This window comes from Schistocerca nitens, chromosome 10, assembly GCF_023898315.1.
Source record: "Schistocerca nitens isolate TAMUIC-IGC-003100 chromosome 10, iqSchNite1.1, whole genome shotgun sequence".
Taxonomy (NCBI): domain Eukaryota; kingdom Metazoa; phylum Arthropoda; class Insecta; order Orthoptera; family Acrididae; genus Schistocerca; species Schistocerca nitens.
In genome coordinates, this window is record NC_064623.1 from 3,983,378 (window position 1) to 4,003,235 (window position 19,858).

The window sequence follows — 19,858 nt, forward strand, 5'->3', positions numbered from 1 at the left end:
AATCTTACGAACTTATCTTGATTTTTCTTCAGTCTTGCTCCTATTTCAAACACAACTTCAGAACTGCCTCTCTGGTGGCTTTACCTTTCCTATAACCAAAATAATGTCATCTAACATGTCCTCTATTTTCTTTTCCTTTCTTCTGTGTATTATTCTTGTCAGCAACTTGGATGCATGAGCTGTTAAGCTGATTGAGCAGTATTCCTATGCTTGTTGGCTCTTGCAATCATCAGAATTGTGTGGATGATGTTTTTCCGAAAGTCTGATGGAGATCGCCAGTGGGTAATTCCACATCAAATCATGCAGGTCATGTCACTCATCATCTCAGGTTTGAAACTTTGCACATTTGCTTATACTTATAACATAAGAACTTGTACAAAATCTTTTTGCTCTCAAAGTAAAACTTTTTTATATCAAATTTCAAATGTAGTGATATTCTGATAACTGGACTCTGCAAGAATGTCAATGCAAAATGGTAATTATCTGCAAAAAATGCTCGCAACTCAGGTGTTTATGGAACTTTTGATTTGGAATTTTTTCATAATTTAAGAGAAGCACATACTTAATAGACATGTAATTATTTAAGCAGAAAAGTTACAAAGAACATTACAAAAAAATTTAATAATAGTCACTTTCCAATTTCCAGAAAAAGTGCAGACTCATTGAAAAATGCTGATATCACATTTTTCCAACCTAGTAGGAACTTATAATTGGACTTAGGTAATTACCAAGACAATACACATTGTAATAAAATAAAATTGTTAATGGGTTTTCTACAAATGGACACACAAATAAATCTGAAATCACAATACTTCGTGTTGTGATGAAAAAAATAATTCTAAGTAAGATCATCCATATCTGACACCCACTGCTTCAGTTTTTCACGAAACTTTTTCTACTTGTTACTTTCTGCATGGAAATAGTCAGTGCAAAATTTCTCTTAGTACTTCACATAGTTTGAGGGGGGAAAATGTAAATTTTTTACAAACATAAATGCCACAGCAGGCAAAAAAACAACCATAATAATAATAATAATAACAACAACTTAAACTACTGTATTTTCAACACTTCGCTGTCATATTTCCCCAGATGTCACAGATGAGATGTATCTTTATTGGGAAAGAAATTAATAACTATTCTTGACATATCGGAATGTAGAAAATCAACTTAAGCTGTTGTGGCCCAGTGATTTTTAAATACATAAAACACTTTCTGACAGCCGATACAGGATTTATTTTTATTGAAACCCTGATATTATTTTTGAAAAAGAAAGAAATAAAAAAGAAACAGTGCCCTGAATTTTGATAGATATTGGATGTTCATTTCACATATATAACATCATTGTTCAGAAGATCATTCAAATTAGATTATGTAAACTGACAATCTGTAGTAAGGCTGCCTCATGAAAGTACAGAACAGAAAGTTACAAATTTAATTGAAACCTTTTAATTACATGGGTTAACTTTATTTAGGGTGTCAAATTAGCATCTTTAAACAACAATTATTCTAACCACGCTAATGTTAATTTAATATGTCCATGTTCAGCAGTGAAGATCCCTGATACTATTAATGAAACTTCTTAAGAGCATCTCTGTTTTTAATCCATTGTGGCACATTATATTCTGTTAATTTAATATCTTTTCCATTAAAGTAATACATTCCACCCAATGATGTTGATTTAGGTACGCCAACAGCACATAAAATGTTTTCCAAAGGCACAATGATGAGAGTCTTCCTTCACATGCCAAAAGAATGACACTCCTGGTCCTGGTGGGAGGAGAAAAAGTAGTTCAACATCTCATTCTTCGTCACAGACATTTCTGTCGAATGCAAAGTACCTCCTGTCATTGTATACAGCTGCTACAAAAGAATTTTGTTGAGGATGATGAATGAAAAAATCAAGGAGGGCTTTTCAGAAGAAGTTACTCTTATAATCTCAAAAGAATCACATGAACGTGGTTTGCAATGGTGAAAATTCCTGGTACCAGGTATTATGTGGGTTGTCGAAAATCTCCTCGAGGCTCTTGTGTAAGAAATCTGCCCAATGGTCTGTGTTTATCCACTTGCTGAACTCAGTTTCATCATCAGCATCTTTGTAAGCTAATTCCTGTTTTAATAATTCTGACAGTTTCTCATCACTGGGACAATTATCACAGTGAATAAGCCTGCAGTTGTAGTTTTCAAAGCCGCGTACAAGAAATTTTATAAGTTCTTTGTATGTTTCTTCAATGTGTTCCACATCTGAAAGCAGTTTTACTTTTTACAGATTAGCGGATACCATACAAGCACGCGCTCACACACACACACACACACACACGCGGGCGCGCACGCGCGCGCGCACACACACACACACACACACACACACACACACACACACACACACTGTGAACGAGTACCGGCAGCACCAGCTAACTTCGGTTATAAGTGAACAAAATTTAGAAAGACTAATGTTAATGTTTGGAGTCTCCCATTTAAAGCAAGAGTACAGTTCTCTTAAGTTGCAAAGGATGTATCCTTTTTGCATATACACATTCTTCTGAATGCTAACTTTGTCTTTTGCTCCTGGTAACATTCGAATATATTCATCATTTTGGTAGAAATCAGTGACAATCTTTACCACTTCATCAACAATAACTTCCCCCTTTTTGCTTTAGGAATTTATAAAATACCCATTTCTGTTTTCAGTTTCCATGCTTGTTAAACCACATACTCACTAACATTGAATTCTGAGATGTTTTCTTTCGACAGAGGGTGGAGCTAGAGTTAAAATTCGAGGTTTCTCAGGCACTCTTACAATGACCACTTTTTCTTTCACTAGCAATATCATGGCATCAAAATCTTTGGCTTTCGCAACAATTTCATCGTCAAATTTTTCTTCTCTACGGTCAGAATCTTAAGTACTGCAATCTAATGCCCAGTACACTTTTCTTTCCAAAACATGGCTTCACTTGTTCTAGGTTCTCTTTGCCATATGAAGCCTTGCTGTGATTTGGAATCGACAGACATTAGGGAGAGCACCCTAAATTATGTAAAGTTTTATTTGCATCCTCAGTGCTTCGACTTTTTAGCACTGATTTGTGAAATGTCTCCTCCAGGTTACGTAGATTCTTTTAACGTGTAATGTTTTAGACAAAGACAAGTAAACTGACCTCAAAGATTTTTTAACTGTTTTTCTGTGTTTTTTGAAAGGATCGCAACAAGTTCTTTGATGACTTCCAAAAACTTTTAAGTAATATTATCTGTGATGTCCACACATAGTAGCACTTCCTTGATCTTGGGAAAGCTTATATTGGAATGCAGGAGTATCAAATCTCAATTGTCTTCTATTTTTTGTAGAGTTTTTACTAAGTGTAACATTTCTGACAGTAAGTGTAACTGGGTTTTCTCTTTTGATGCTAGTCAATTGTCAGGACGAGCATTACTGCAATGGACATTTAATTCTAAAGCATTATGTCAGGGTGAAAATACTAAATAAGTTAATTTTTCTCTCTTAACAACATGTGGGCAGGGTGGGTTCTTCCTTGGCTCGGGTATGAGGTAGAATGAAACAGCATTTTTACATAAGATAACTTTTATTGAAAGTTTTGTACAACTGTTTCCTTACTGGATGTTCTGGCTCGGAGAGCGGCAGCTGTGTCGTTTGTGAAGCCTTCTGCTGCGGCAGCGGCGGCGTCTGATTACGCGCGGCGGTGTGTATCTCGTGTCGCCGTTTCACCCAGTTGACTGGAGACGCGCCTCGTGCGGTGGCCCGTTTAATTATTGAGAGCGAAGTCGTGCATCGGATGGTGATACCTTGGATGTGGCATCCCAGTGTTTCTCTTCTCTAAGCGGCCGCGTGTGTCAGTGTTGTGTGTTGGCCAGCGGAGCGGCGCGGCGGGGGAAGGCCAGTGTCCCGGACTCTAACAACGGACTCCCGCTTGCCAGTCTTCAGCTGTCAGATCTTCATCCCAGCTCACAGGTGACTGCTGATGTGAGGCCGTCTCTTTCTTGTCCTCATGAGTCACCCGGGTATGTAAAAGTTATTCTTCAAATACCTTTTACTTCTGTCTTCTGACGGCGAGTCTGCGGCTTGCTATTCCATCACAGCGGCGGACTTGGTGCTTCTGTGTATGATGTAGTCTCTTTCTGCATGACGGTCTTCAGCTCCGAAACTGAACTGAAAACTACTACTCCTGCTCTTACTGTCGTGTTGAAAAGCTTCTCGAAGAATCTTCTTAACGTCGGTCATTGGCTCTTGGAATGTAGGCGAGGGCCTGTGATCACATGTGACAATTGAGAAACATGTGAGCCAGTCGGGCGATGCCCTGAGGGCTGAATCGACAGCGTCCACTTATGTGGGGTGGGCGAAGGCTTCTCCGGAACGTGCTGACTTCGTGGTCATTGGCTCTTCTGTCACTGCTGCTCTGCCCGCTGTTTGCCAGTGTGTAACTCCCTAAACTAAACCAAGTTTTTCATTTATTTTCTAATTTCTAATTTACTTCACATTGATTTCACTAATTTATTTACCTATCTTAAGCACCACTCAGCATAAGGTATAAGTTGTCAAATGACGTGTTATTTTTAGTAATTTTCCAACAGCGCATGAATTCATTTTCTATTGCAATTAACTGAGTGCTAATTCACTTGAAACATACTTTATACAAGTGGAATGATATGACTGCTGCACAGACAGATATGACTTGTCTCACAGAAAGACAAAGAGCAACTGAGGACAAGTAGACTAATTGTTGCATGCCAGTTATTCTCAACAATGAATTTGAGCAATTTTTGCATTGTTGCATACCTATAAAGGTTTCAAATAAGCTACTGCTGTTAGGAAACTTTTTGTTGTTATTGACATTTGCATAAATATGTATTGTATCCATTTTGGATTAATATATTGTAGTTGATGACATTTGTCCTTGTTTATATTACTACTACTATTATTATTATTATTGTTGTTGTTGTTGTGTTAACACTGACTACACCAATTGCATGTAAATATGCTCAAAGGTGAAATAAAACATCTGTATTTGTAAGAACACTATTTTATCACTGTGAACAGGTGATAAGCTGAACACACAAATCATATATATTATAGTTTCTAAAAATTACTGAATTTTTGAAATGAAAGGAAATAAATTTTCACCCTTAAAGTTAACTTGACTGCCTAGAATGAGTTACACTTGAAATATGCTGATTTGATACCCTTGATTGTGAAGCAGTGAGACAGTGAATGCATGAACTTAACCTAAAACGACTCTTTTTCCATCCCAGCAAAAAGTATTTTGATTTCAGATGTATGTGTCAATTAGCAGAAGACCCATTAAAATATTTATTTTATTAGAAAGCTTACAAGCTAGGGGATTATTTTAGACCAAAATCAGGTTCCCAGCAGGTTGGAGAAATGTGATATAAGCATTTTTCCACATCCTCACACTTTTTTGAAATCAAAACTTGACATACATTAATATTTTTAAAAACTTTCTTTGTAACCTAATTGCTTCAATAACTGGGTATCTGTTAATTACACTATGTGATCAAAAGTAGCTGTACACCTGGCTGAAATTTACTTAAATTTCGTGCCGCCCTCCATTGGTAATGCTGGAATTCAGTATGGTGTTGGCCCACCCTTAGCATTGATGACAGCTTCCACTCTTGCAGGCATATGTTCAGTCAGATGCTGGAAGGTTTCTTGGGGAGTGGCACATTCTTCATGGAGTGCTGCACTGAGAAGAGATATCGATGTCAGTTGGTGAGGCCTGGCATGAAGTCGGCGTTCCAAAGCATCCCAAAGGTATTCTGTAGGATTCAGGTCAGGACTCTGTGCAGGCCAGTCCAATACAGGGATGTTATGGTTGTGTAACCACTCCGCCAGAGACCGTGCTTTATGAACAGGTGCTCAATCATGTTGAAAGATGCAGTCGCCATCCCCGAATTGCTCTTCAACAGTGGCTGAGCAAGAAGGTGCTTAAAACGTCAGTGTAGGCCTGTGCTGTGATAGTGACATGCCAGACAACTAGGGATGTAAGCCCCCTCCATGAAAAACATGACCACACCATAACACCACCGCCTCCGAGTTTTACTGTTGGCACTACACACGCTGGCAGATGACGTTCACAGAGCATTCGCCATACCCAAACCCTGCCACGTTTTGTACTGTGATTCATCACTCCACACAAAATTCTTCCAATGTTCAATCGTCCTGTGTTTACACTTCTTACACCAAGTGAGGTGTCATTTGGCATTTACCAGTGTGGTGTGTGGTTTATATGCAGCTGCTCAACTACGAAATCCAAGTTTTCTCACCTCCCGCCTAACTGTCTTAGTTCTTGCAGTGGATCCTGATGCAGTTTGGAATTCCTGTGTGATGGTCTGGATAGCTGTCTGCCTATTACACATTACGATCCTCTTCAAATGTCGGTGGTCTCTGTCAGTCGACAGACGAGGTTGGCCAGTACGCTTTTGTGTCCCTTCACGTTTCCACTTCCCTATCACATGGGAAACAGTGGACCTAGGGATGTTTAGGAGTGTGGAAATCTCGCATACAGACATATGACACAAGTGACACCCAATCACCTGACCACGTTCGAAGTCTGCGAGTTCCACAGTGCACCCCATTCTGCTCTCTCAGGATGTCTAATGACTACTGAGGTCACTGGTATGTAGTACCTGGCAGCAGGTGGCAGCACAATGCACCTAATATGAAAAACATACATTTTGGGGGTGTCCGGATACACATTGTATGTATGCCTTACTTAGCTTCTAAAAAAAATTCCAAATTGAAAGTTTGATAAACACCTGAGTTACGGGCATTTATGTAGATAAGTACCATTTTGCATTGACATTCTAGCAGAATCCAGTTACAAGAATATCATTACATTTAAAATTCGATGTAAATTAAAGTTGTAGTCTGAGACCAAAAAGATTTTGTATAAGTTCTTATGTTACAAGAGTAAGCAAATGTGCAAGGTTTTGTGAAAATATGAGATAGAGGATTACAAGTCCTTGAATTATTGCATGTTTGTACATAGAATGATCCCAGTCTCATACATTCTATACACCAACGTGAATAGTCATTTTGTTGACGCTTCCTCCAGTGCTTTTAGAAATTCTGTTGGAATGTTATCTATCCCTCCTGCCTTATTTAGTCTTTAGTCTTCCAAAGCTCTTTTAAATCCTGTTTATAGTACTGACCCCTCTCTTTCTTTCCTGTTGATTCTATTTCCCCCACCCCCAAACACCTTATCAGATAAGGCCTCCAGGGTATTCATTGTAATCAATACCAACATTTCTGCTCTCTCCTTCGCATTTAACAGTAGAATTACCATTGCATTCTTAATGTGACTTGTATTTCTGAATTTCTCTGAACATTTTTGTACTCCCTTCTTCTGTTGAACAACTGAAGTATTTCTTCTGTCCCCTTGCTTTCCTCACAGTTACATTCCTTGTGCCTATGTTTCCCTTTCCAACGTCTGTGATTGCCCTTCACTCAACTGTCTACTGAGCTATTCATTATCATTATCTTTAACCTCAAGGAACTTCAAGCTTATCTCTTCATTCCATAGTATTTCTGTGTACCACTTCTTTGCATATTGATTCTTCCCGACTAGTCTCTTAAACTTCAGCATGCTTTTCATCATTACTGAAGTCCATATCTACTCCTGCATATGCCTTACAATGTAATATCTGGTTTTGGAATCCCTAACTGACTGTGATGTAATGTAACTGAAATCTTCACGTCCAAGTATATCTCATCGTCTTGTGAGTCTTTAATAGAATATTAGCTATTATAGCTAAAATTTATTGCAGAATGCAGTTAGTCTTTCTGCACTTACATTCTCCTATAACCCTTTCTTCTACTCCTTCCCCTACAACCACACTCCAATCTGCCAGGACCATTAAATTTGCATCTCCCTTTGTGTAATGATTTTCCTGTTCAGTATAATCATAAAGGTTTTCTAACTCTTCATCTTCTACTTGTGAGATCAGCAAGACTACCAGAACTATTGTTGTCTGTGTTGGTTTGCTGTCAATTCTAATGAGAGTAACCATATCACTGAACTGTTCATTCTCTGTCCTACCTTGCTATTCGTAACAAATCCTTGTACTGTTCTCTCCCAGGTTGATGTTACTCTATAGTCATATGACCGGAGATCCTTTGTCTTCTTACCATTTTACTTCACTGACTCCCGATATATCTAGATTGAGGCACAATATCTCACTATTCAGATTTTCTGGCTTCCCTACCGTGTTCAAACTCCTGATGTTCCACAAACCATCCCATAGAATGTTACCCTTTTGTTGGTTATTCAATCTTTTTCTCATTGGTACCTTGCCCTTGGCAGTCTCCTCCTGGAGATCCAAAAAGGTGATTAGCCCAGAATTTTTTGGCAATTGAGAGATCTTCGTGACACTACATTTCAGGTACAGGTCACATATCCTGTATTACATATTATATTTCTTTAATGCAGTTGTTTCCATTGCCTTCTGAGCCCTCATGCTGTTGATCATTGCTGATTCTACCACCTTGTAGGAGCTGTTTCCCACAATAAGGCCAGGAGAGTGCCTTGAACCTCATCCCCCTCCTCCACTCTCACTGACAAGGCTGTTGGCAGAATGACGGTGTCTTCTTATGTCGGAAATCTACAGCCACCATTGCTGATGATTTTTGTTCAAAATTTGAGCAGTGGCGAGGTTTAAATCTGGAACTGAAGACATTTTGATTACTAGATCACAGGTGTATGCCCTTTCAGGGGTGATACTGGGTGTAGATGGTTGTACTGTATTCCTAGTTCCCACACTTAAAAGTGGTTCTCGAAACATTGTAATTAGGGTGTCGCAGGACAGCTGCCATCTATTTATAAGATCACTTCTTTTGGCATTTCCATGAGCAAGCAAACCTTGAAAATTTGTGCTGCCCATCCTTCTTCTTCTTCTTCTTCTCCTTCTAGTGTTCAACCCTGAGGTTGGTTTGCAGCAGAGCGCCATTCCTCTCTTGTGTCTGCCTTCCTCTTCATTTCCACGTTTGTGTTACATCCAACATCATTCATGGTCTGTTGCACGTATGATATCCTTGGTCGCCCCCGCTGAACCCTTCCCTCAATAGCTCCTTCTTCTATTGTTCCAATGATGTTGTTGTGTTGTAGGACGTGCCCTATGAGTTTGTCTCTTCTTGTTTGGATGTGCATCCACAGAGGTCTGGTTTCCTGCACTCTTCTAAGCAGCTCTTCATTTGTTACTTCGTCTCTCCAGCTGACCTTCATCATCCTTCTGTAGCACCACATCTCCAGGGCCTCTAGCCATCTTCTCTCTTCTCTTCCAATTGTCCAAGTTTCACATCCGTAAAGGGCCACACTCCAAACGAAACCTTTCTTGATACATTTCCTTATTTTCAGACTGATGTTGTTGTTGGTGAGTAAGTTCCTTCTCCAGTTAAATGCAATTTTGGCCTTTTGTATTCTGCTGACAATTTCTTTCCGGCTTCTACCATAAACAAGAAAAAGACTAAAGTGATGGTATGCAGTACAGGAGCAGAATATGAACCTCTGAGAATGAGAATTGGAAGAGAGGAGCTGGAAGTGATAGAGGAATTTACTTACCTATCCTTCTATAAGTTCAATATCCCTTTTTCGTCCTATTTGGTACGGTTCCAACACACTCGAGTAATATCCTAAAGTGAATTGTATTCTTGTATTGTAAGCATTCTCCTGTTTAGACTGATAAAATGTTTCAAGTATCCTACCAGTGAACCAAAATGTGCCACCTTTTTACTTAGACAACTGAGCCAGTGTTATCATTTCATTTCATATCCCTACAAATTGTTACACCCATGTGTTTGTATATGTTCACTGATTCCACGTTGTTAACGTATGACACGAACAGAAAGGATTCCAGCACTCTTTTGCGGGACACTACTGAAGTTCCTTCGTACATCTATTGATGATTTTTTATATAAGACCACCTCCTTGCATCCTTCCTATCTCCAAACACAAATTCACAGAGAGCCAAGCGGAGACACCTCTGTGTGATGTCACGGCACTAGTAAAGCATTATTAGAGTCGAGTTATTTATTCGAATTGTTTACAAGTCACTGTTCTTCCGCACCGGCCTCAACTGTCGCTCATTCTTTACCAGCCTGTGCTGTTACTCATTCGGCTGTGCGTCCGTTCCTAGATGACGTCCGTCGAGTCATTTCAGTGGTTACGTGCCCAGGAGAAGGTGTCACCGACCACGGCACTGCGGTGGACTGCCGGCGAGCAGGTGCAGCCGTTTCAGGCTGGTCACTGGAGTGTACTCGGTCCCACTTAGAATTCTACGGTGACCCACACGCAATGTACCTGGTGCCGTTAGTCGTGCGGTTGATTGATCTCCTCCATATCCCTAACAGATTTCAACACTCAAAGGAGCCCGAGTATTGAACAGGTATGTGGGCCCAAAGATACACTGTTGTCGGCTTCAATATTGAAGTCTGGTATCGGCAGCACTCTCCGATGCGGTATTGCCAGAAGGCAGTCGATTTCTCCTTCGGTTGGTGGTAGGTGGTGAGCAGCGTGAAGTTTGTGAATTGATAGCCGTTATCTCAAGCACATCTTTGGCTAGTTCATAGATTCTGCTGGAGCTTCTAGGACATAGATTGACTACAGTATTATAATCATGGAATGGAGTGTTATCACTTTGAATGCCATCGATCCCAGTGGTCAGCTGAGGATGAGAGTTCGGGAGCTGGAGTATTTAAAGGGAGCTAGTGTGAGACTGTGACGTAAGGTTCAGTTCGTAAAGACCAAATGTGTCATCCTTATTCTGCTGTATTCACTTAACGGGCTAACTGCCTTATCGGCCCGTGCAATGTGCCCTTGTGGAAGAGAGACAGCTTCTTGCAACGTGTCTTATGAGGTAACAGATATGCTCATTTTGCTTCCCTCAGATTCCTGTCACAGTCCCCTTTCTGCCGAATGCGTATCCTTACTCGGCAGACAGTGTCGTTGACCTGACCCACTTGCAGCATACGGCTTGCTTCCCACTTCCGCCTCTGTCTCTGGCGTGATTTAAATTTGGCTGTGGCAATGTGAGTATGTTTTATTATAGTTTTCTAGTTTCTACCCTGTACTATCATACTTCCATTAATGCGTACTGGGTACTTTTTGAAAGTCAAAAAGTAACAACATTTTTCCAAATGTTTCGGACGACTCTCAGGTTCTCATGTGAGATAAGCACAAGTTGGTGCTTGCATGACCGATGTTCTCAGAATCGGTGCTGGTTTGCATGGATGAGATATACCCAGAGATGCTATAACAAAAGTGTATGAGACACTGAGAACCATTCAGGCCTAAATCAAACAGTTGTCAAGTCCACATTTAAGTGGATAACAGTGAAACCAATGGGGCAGCTTTTTGCAAATGTTCATACGTACAGCGTGGGCCTACAGCACAGATAAACCTGACTCACCATAACATCGATAGATTTCAGAAGCACGAATAAATGCTACACTCTCACAGTTGAAGATGATGTGCGTTAGGCCCTTATGGTTTTCAATGCTTCCTTCTTTCAGGTGGGTGTGACCTGTGCTTTCATCCAATCTCAAAAGATTTACAATATGCCGTGGTTCGAAGACAGGCTAACCACCACAGTTTACGTTTAGTTGAGCTCCATGGCTGTGGATTATATTGCTTTAAAAAATAAAATAACAAGCCACTTAAATTCTTAAAGTAAAGAAACATTTGAAACCTGATTGAAGCATTGCTGATTTGCTTTGCTATTCCCAATTTCAGTACCTGTGTTATTCATGAGTGGTTGAACTCCAACCTAGTTGCCACTGACACCCTTTACATGTGGCTTGAATTTTTTGGGTTTTTGTGAGAGATCTTTCAATAAGATTCTGCTGCAGTAATCATTGAAAGAAGTCTGCAGTTATGCATTGTCTTCTTGACAGCCAAATCTGTTTCACACAACCTTTTTTGTCTATATATAGCCCTATGCTTTATTTTAGACAATTTGTTAGAAGTTACTTTATAGTGACTATATACCATGGCAGATTCCTCCCACCATGAACTTTTCTGAAAGGTACATATGTATCCATTGCTTGGTCAGCTATTGTTCTAAACTTGAGCTGATGTTCTGCATGCTCCCGCCCAGGGTTAAAATGTTTCAATTTCTTCCTTGAGATATCATGCTACTGCTTTTGTTTCTAGTTTGCTGAAAATACAAATATTTCTCCTTGATTTAATTGCAATTTGGCAATCATTGTATGGCTGTAGCAACAATTGTATGCTCCTCTTATGCTGACACAATGAATGTGTAAAAATGACAACTTTCGCTTACATACTGTACACCATTGAGTTTCAATTTTCATGTTCCTTGTTAAGGCGAAAACTCATATGAAGTAGTATAGGAAACAATTGCAAGTTCTATTATCTCAAAAATATGTAGAATGAGTGTACTTCGTAATGCCGCAACAGCAAATATGCCACTTTCATGACTTTGGCACGCTGTTAGAGTCCCAAGTGCATTGAGGGAGGGGGGATATGAATGTGATACCAGTACATAGATGCATTAATTAGATACCCTTCCAAATGTTCTTAAGTGCTATTACAATTATGTACTTCATTGTTTATGTCCATTGCATGTAACAATATGACTGATACTTGTAACACTTAAACTGTTCATTTAAGAGCTCAGTTCATTATACACAACATTATTGCTGAACACAAAAGTATTTTAACAGTGTATCTGGGAATAAGATAGCATGTTATTTGCTATTCTTTAGTGGTGAGTATGTAGTAACTTTGAACAGTATGAGTAAAAGAACGAGAAGAGTAGTTAGTATGGGCCAGGAGATGTATAAAAAAGAAAAGAAATGATTCTAATATTTTGTGAAAAAGGATCACCAAATGTAAAAAAATGCAGTATTGTCACAAGAAAATTCTGGAAAGTTTTAATTCATTTTCACCTTCCTTAACAGGCATAAGAAAACACTTATTTACAGAAAACATGTAAGTATATTCAGCAAAAGGATCTTGTTTCGTCGTTCAAATGTAAATAGTATAAACAGGTGCCAGTATGCCAGTCTCATTTTTAAATAATCAATATGACACTTGTTACTTGTGCAATGAGACACAGTAAAAGAAGATTGGTTTAAATTGCCACGTGTGTCTATGAGTACACCATGTACCAGAAGCTACGCAGGAGTGTGTCTGATGGATGTGGGACTCAGCAGAACAACTCTACTTTCGTGTCTACTTGTAATTGCTCAGTCCGAGAGCCATCCAAACTTACAGTCAATTGATCATATATTTTTCAAAATACGTCACAGAAAAATTGAATGTGACTGTATTCATTTTGTGATATTGAAAATGAACAGAAAAGAAAAGTGGTATGCCATTCTGCCACTCCGAAGAATGGGCACCAACCATTCAAAAGTTTCAGGAGGAACCCTTATCCAGACTACGTTGTATGATTCCTTTAATACTGGATCTGTGCCATTTACTAGGAGTGACTGGAAAGATTGCATCAAGATTGCATAATAAAGAAAACTGTTCACAATAAGGACATATATAACAGATGAAACAACATTATTTTCTCCAATCCACTTTGATCACTGTTGAAAAATTCTCCAATAGAGTAGAATGGATGCTGTTTAAAGTCCTGTGTAATTTTCCTTTTGAATAATCCTAGCAGCAGACACTGCACTTCTTAAGAATGTGTTGAACATACATATATACCGACCATTGGAAACCTATCTAGTGTTCCAGACAGTTGACATGTTGATATTTCTGTGTTCCTTTTATTGCAGGTGTCATAATTATATATTCATTACCTCATGCCGAAAGCTCCTAGGTTTTCTTTTACACTGATGAGGCAGACGAAACACATACTGGCTGAAAATGGTAATTATTCCTAGCCAGTTGAATATAGGCTTGCAGTGCTCTAGTCTTTTGCTAAGGATAACCCTGACAGCTTTCTTTTGTAGCATTAACACGTCCTCGTAACCTGAAGAGTGCCCTCATAACAGTGGTCCAGAATTAATGTGGCTATAAAGAAGAGCATAATACACTTTCATAAGGTACTGGTCAGGGCTAATAGAAATCCTTGGGTAACAGAAGAAATATTGAATTTAATTGATGAAAGGAGAAAATATAAAAATGCAGTAAATGAAGTGGGCAAAAAGGAATACAAACGTCTCAAAAATGAGATCGACAGGAGGTGCAAAATGGCTAAGCAGGGATGGCTAGAGGACAAATGTAAGGATATAGAGGCGCATATCACTAGGGGTAAGATAGATACTGCCTACAGGAAAATTAAAGAGACCTTTGGAGAAAAGAGAGCCACTTGCATGAATATCAAGAGCTCAGATGGAAACACAGTTCTAAGCAAAGAAGGGTAAGCAGAAATGGGAGATATAATATTGCGTGAAGAGTTTGACAGAGCACTGAAAGACCTTAGTCGAAACAAGGCCCTGGGAGTAGACAACATTCCATTAGAACTACTGACAGACTTGGGAGAGCCAGTCCTGACAAAACTCTACCATCTGGTGAGCAAGATGTATGAGACAGGCAAAATACCCTCAGACTTCAAGAAGAATATAATAATTCCAATCCCAAAGAAAGCAGGTGTTGACAGATGCAAAAATTACCGAACAATCAGTTTAATAAGCCACGGCTGCAAAATACTAACACGAATTCTTTACAGACGAATGGAAAAACTGGTAGAAGCCGACCTCGGGGAAGATCAGTTTGGATTCCGTAGAAATGTTGGAACACGTGAGGAATACTGACCCTGCGAAGAAAATAGATTAAGGAAAGGCAGACCTACGTTTCTAGCATTTGTGGACTTAGAGAAAGCTTTTGACAATGTTGACTGGAATACTCTCTTTCAAATTCTGAAGGTGGCAGGGGTAAAATACAGGGAGTGAAAGGCTATTTACAATTTGTACAGAAACCAGATGGCAGTTATAAGAGTCGAGGGGCGTGAAAAGGAAGCAGTGCTTGGGAAGGGAGTGAGACAGGGTTGTAGCCTATCCCTGATGTTATTCAATCTGTATATTGTGTAAGAAGTAAAGGAAACAAAAGAAAAATTCGGAGTAGGAATTAAAATCCATGGAGAGGAAATAAAAACTTTGAGGTTCGCCGATGACATTGTTACTCTGTCAGGGACAGCAAAGGACCTGGAAGAGCAGCTCAACGGAATGGACAGTGTCTTAAAATGAGGGTATAAGATGAACTTCAACAAAAGCAAAATGTAGTCGAATTAAATCGGGTAATGCTGCGGGAATTAGATTGGGAAATGAGACGCTTAAAGTAGTAAATTAGTTTTGCTATTTGGGGAGCAAAATAACTGACGATGGTCGAATTAGAGAGGATATAAAATGTAGACTGGCAATGGCAAGGAAAAATGTTTCTGAAGAAGAGAAATTTGTTAACATAGAGTATAGAGTTAAGTGTCAGGAAGTCGTTTCTGAAAGTATTTGTATGCAGTGTAGCCATGTATGGAAGTAAAACGTGGATGACAAGAAGAGAATAGAAGCTTTCGAAATGTGGTGCTACAGAAGAATGCTGAAGATTAGATAGGTAGATCACATAACTAATAAGGAGGTATTGAATAGAATTGGGAGAAGAGAAATTTGTGGCGCATCTTGACTAGAATAAGGGATCGGTTGGTAGGGCATATTCTGAGGCATCAAGGGATCACCAATTTAGTATTGGAGGGCAGTGTGGAGGTTAAAAACCGTAGAGGGGGACCAAGAAATGTATACACTAAACAGATTCAGAAGGATGTAGGTTGCAGTAAGTACTGGGAGATGAAGCAGCTTGCACAGGATAGAGTAGCATGGAGAGCTGCATCAAACCAGTCTCTGGACTGAAGACCACAACAACAAAAGGTACTGGTCAGTTAATACAGCGTTTAGTCTACACAGAAGGTATATTACATAGAAGAGCTTGGAGCACACATACATTGGGAGCTCATTCATTGATAGTTTGCTGACTATCATGAAGCCCAGCAGTTTGAGAGCCTCGATATTATTCTGGCGTCCAACATATCTGCATATCAGATGATGTGTTTTTTCCGTGTTGATTTTTTTCGTGAACCATTCTGTGATGTTTTCAAGAAGCATATCTGTTGCTTGTAGAGAGCTTGTGCAGCAATTTTTCCTGTGGCAAAAAGGGTGGTGTCATCAGCGAACTACAGCACAGTGGTTACAACCTATAGCATTGACATATGAAGCAGGAGAGGTTTTATGACTGATCCTTGTGTCATGCGACACTAATTTTTGTTTGTGGGAGATTGCTACAGGGACTGATACTTCTCGGAGGTAAGATTATGAATCTCATATCCTGACATTTATAAATGTGGAAACAATGAATTAGAAGCAGACAGGTTTCCTAAACTACCATTGTTGATTTAAAAACTAAAATATTCAGCTGCATGTATCTCTAGACTAGTATAATGGCCATTCATTGTTTTGGCATGAAGAGTACCGGCGCGTGGTTTTCTGTGCATGTCCAGTGGTAAATTTTACGAATATTTCTGCTGTCTTCTATCCTTGTGGAACTTCTCACTGTTGATCAATTGGGACGAAAAATTAATCTGATCTTACCATGTATTTTCCATTTTGTTTTCCTGGCTTCTTTCAGGTCGTTCGCAACCGCTACGTTTCTTTTTATAGTCTTTTCGTTTTATTTAGTTTCGTAGAACTCCACAGCTTGTCTATATAATCCGTTTCATTGAATTATGTTAATGTGATCATAAATATTAGCCCACGTATTTGATTTTTTTCGCCCTGTCTGACTAAATTTCTGAGTACGTACTACTAAATTCCCTTAATTGCTCTTCCTGATTAGTGTTCGTTCTCTCATTTATACTTATTCAATTACTCTCTGTGTTCAAAACTTGCGCTTCAGCCCCATGAGCACATTCGCATTTGTTGGCGTGTCGTAGTGTGTGGGCGAAACATGCAAGTAGTGTAGCGGTGAAAACTTTACGTTTGCGCTAACCGCGGGAAAATAATACCAGCCGTGTTAACGAAATTTCAATAGCAGATGTACTCTTGAGTAGCGATTAGGAAGTTGGTTATTTGAGTTTTATTGTCCTCCAAATTATTGGCCCTGAAATGGTTTAGAGTTCACGGTTTGATTTCGGAAATGCCGATGGGTACTTTCATTGGCCGATGATTTTACTATCGATTACACATTGTCTTCGTCAATGCAGTTGCTGTATACAGATATAAAATCATTCCCCAGGTGAGGCTCGAACTCACAACCCCGGCATAGCTCAGTATACTGATTATAAGTACCGTGCGCTAACCGATTGCGCCACTGGGGAACACGTCCAGAGGTCGTCCTCGTAGTGGTATACTAGGGAGCGTTGACATGTTTGCCTTCTGCCTCATTCCAGATTGTGAATGAAGTAGTTTCGTTAGCAGATCACATCAGCAACGAATAATGTGCCACAGCATATTCGTCGACGAGATACAGGAACGGTAATTATCGGAAACGTTTTGATTAATTGCTGTGTGACATATTCAACTGGTAGTCGACATGTAACGTACAACTGAATCCGTATTGCACGGTGAAAAAACTAAGGGAAAAAATTTACTAAGGTCCCACCGAGATTTGAACTCGGATCGCTGGATTCAAAGTCCAGAGTGCTAACCGTTACACCATGGGACCTTGTTCAGACGGCGAATCATGAAAATAACTTTTACAAGTAATCTGTACTTTATTATCTTCATTAACGGTAAGCCGTGATTACGCAGACATTTCAAATGTGTGTACTGTGTCAGGTTGTGAATCTTGAGTATAATTTTGCCGAGCAAAAAGTAATAAACGAGCCCCCTGGGAGGATCGAACTCCCGACCCCTGGTTTACAAGACCAGTGCTCTGCCACTGAGCTAAGGAGGCAGTTGTCAAGGGAGGCGTTCGCAACCTCATTACATGTATTAACGCGTCTGTAACGGCGTTCTCTGCGTGATTTAATAAATCGTTAATGTAGACCTCGCGTAGAAGTTAACAACGTGAGATCTTCAGCTTCGTTTAGAAGGTGCCGTCCTGGCGCAAACAAATTATACACAAGGCTTCGTTAGAAGCAAGTTTTTCCGACTTTTGCAAGAATTTTGTTACACATTGGCGTTAACGATTAATAGCTATTAAAAGAAAATACAAGCTGCTGATTCTTGTATTGAAGTGAGTATAACTGTGCTTCAGCTTTTTTTTTTCCGCGTTTCTGTTTCTTGTATTGTGGCTTCCTTTATTAATCAGAAAAGCGTTATTTTACAACAAGAAAATTATTTTACCATACGGAAAAAACACCCTTTCAATTGACAGACTCGACACAGCGATATTAACGAAGTTACGGCTGTGCAATAGCGGTTTATATCTCTTACACGCGAATTGCCATTCTGTTTCCACATTTGTTTTAGGGTCAGTCACATACCCATTGTTTTCATCGATCAGATGTGGCATGTTTTGCAATGCCACAACGAAGCTGCAGTGTGCTGTGTGAAGACAGGGTTCTTCATATTTGGGTTTGTTTGCCGTTTAGTTTTGTCTCTGTAATATCGCTCACTAATAGGAGAAAGCGAATTCTTTATAAGACTACGACTCAATTCTCATAGTCAAACTGAACATGTTCCACCAGTAGTTACACAGTGTGGTGGTGTGACAGATGTCCGACAGCCCTTGAAAAGACATTGCATTGTTATTAATAATAAGCAAACTTGTATACGGTCTCTAATATTGCTAATTTATGAAACAGTTATTGTTGTCACATGGGGTCCTTGGCATTGGAGTCATTGTACACATACTGGCGTGTTAAATTATTACCTTGGTGTGTGCCAACATAGGTTTAAGCATTTGCAATGATTTCATATTTCTGTGTGAGAGTCATTACTGTTAGACAAATCACAAATTTCTGTAGCAGCTTTTAATGTGTGATACAACTAGAGCACTGCGTGCAAACATTTTCATCAAACCCGAGCATTGCAGATCCAGAATGCCACATGCTTTCTCAATTGAATCAGTGATACCATTCATTCCCACCATCTTTCGTGGGTGTTTGATAGTAGATATCACTGCCTTCCATCTATGTCAAGCAATAAACTGTGGTGATTAATATACTGTGTATAGTAGGAACTTCAGGCAACAGTCTCAGCTGCTGCTCTTAGTGTGATTTATTGGCACGTCTGTTTACTTTCTTACGAAAGACTGTTCGATTTGTCAACATACTGGTAGATGTGTCAAACATGACATTACAGAGTGCCTCGAAACAAATATCAGGGAATTGATGTGTAACAATATTGACAATATGGCATCAAATATGCAAACATTTCATCATGTAGGCCTAATAGTGGATCTGTAATGGGCAAATATAAGGAATACTTTGTGTTGTAATCACCTGCTTCATTACAAGAAACATTAAAATGTTACAGATCTGCTGTTACACAGTAAAATATTTGTCACCTATTTTAGCAGACTGTTAACATCACTTTGTAAGACTCATTCACCAGACTATTTCTAAGAACGTAAATGAATGTGGCAGTAACACATTCTATAGTGTAGTGGTACAATAATGCTAAAGTTGTATAACATTTGAAAGACATGGAAAAAATGATTCACTTAGTGATTAGATCACATGAAGCAAACAATAGTGCATTCTTTTAAGCTTTCTGTGAGGTGAATGTTTATTTAATCAGTTTTCATGTCATTGGATGTCACTTATGGTACGTACATTTTTTGTTGATTATGTTACTTTAATATGTGAGATGTAGAGGTTAGCATAGGAGGTGTCCTATATACTTTCCTAAATTACTATGCAGTTTGTCGTTCTAGATAATGTTTTGAGTTCATATTGAAACTTCTGCTCGTGAAGAATCAATGTTTTGTTA

The 19,858-nt window shown here is 39.3% G+C and overlaps 1 protein-coding gene and 3 non-coding genes across 4 annotated transcripts in view; 1 reads left to right on the top strand and 3 right to left on the bottom strand.

Annotated features, from left to right (window-relative positions):
- Positions 1-17,208: 17,208 nt before the first annotated feature.
- Positions 17,209-17,298, bottom strand: Trnai-uau (transfer RNA isoleucine (anticodon UAU)). The gene is given in 2 exon segments: positions 17,209-17,244; positions 17,261-17,298. It is a non-coding gene; the product is annotated as a tRNA-Ile (tRNA).
- Positions 17,299-17,573: 275 nt separating this feature from the next.
- Positions 17,574-17,645, bottom strand: Trnaq-uug (transfer RNA glutamine (anticodon UUG)). The gene has a single exon. It is a non-coding gene; the product is annotated as a tRNA-Gln (tRNA).
- A 159-nt stretch (positions 17,646-17,804) lies between these two features.
- Trnat-ugu (transfer RNA threonine (anticodon UGU)) lies at positions 17,805-17,876 on the bottom strand. Its single transcript has one exon. It is a non-coding gene; the product is annotated as a tRNA-Thr (tRNA).
- Positions 17,877-18,308: 432 nt separating this feature from the next.
- The window catches only part of LOC126210108 (uncharacterized), a 453,742-nt gene continuing 452,192 nt past the window's right edge, over positions 18,309-19,858 (top strand). Inside the window, exon 1 of the mRNA XM_049939246.1 lies at positions 18,309-18,499. Coding sequence (XP_049795203.1) covers positions 18,446-18,499 — 54 coding nt within the window. The 5' untranslated portion in view covers positions 18,309-18,445. The remainder of the gene's footprint in view (positions 18,500-19,858) is intronic.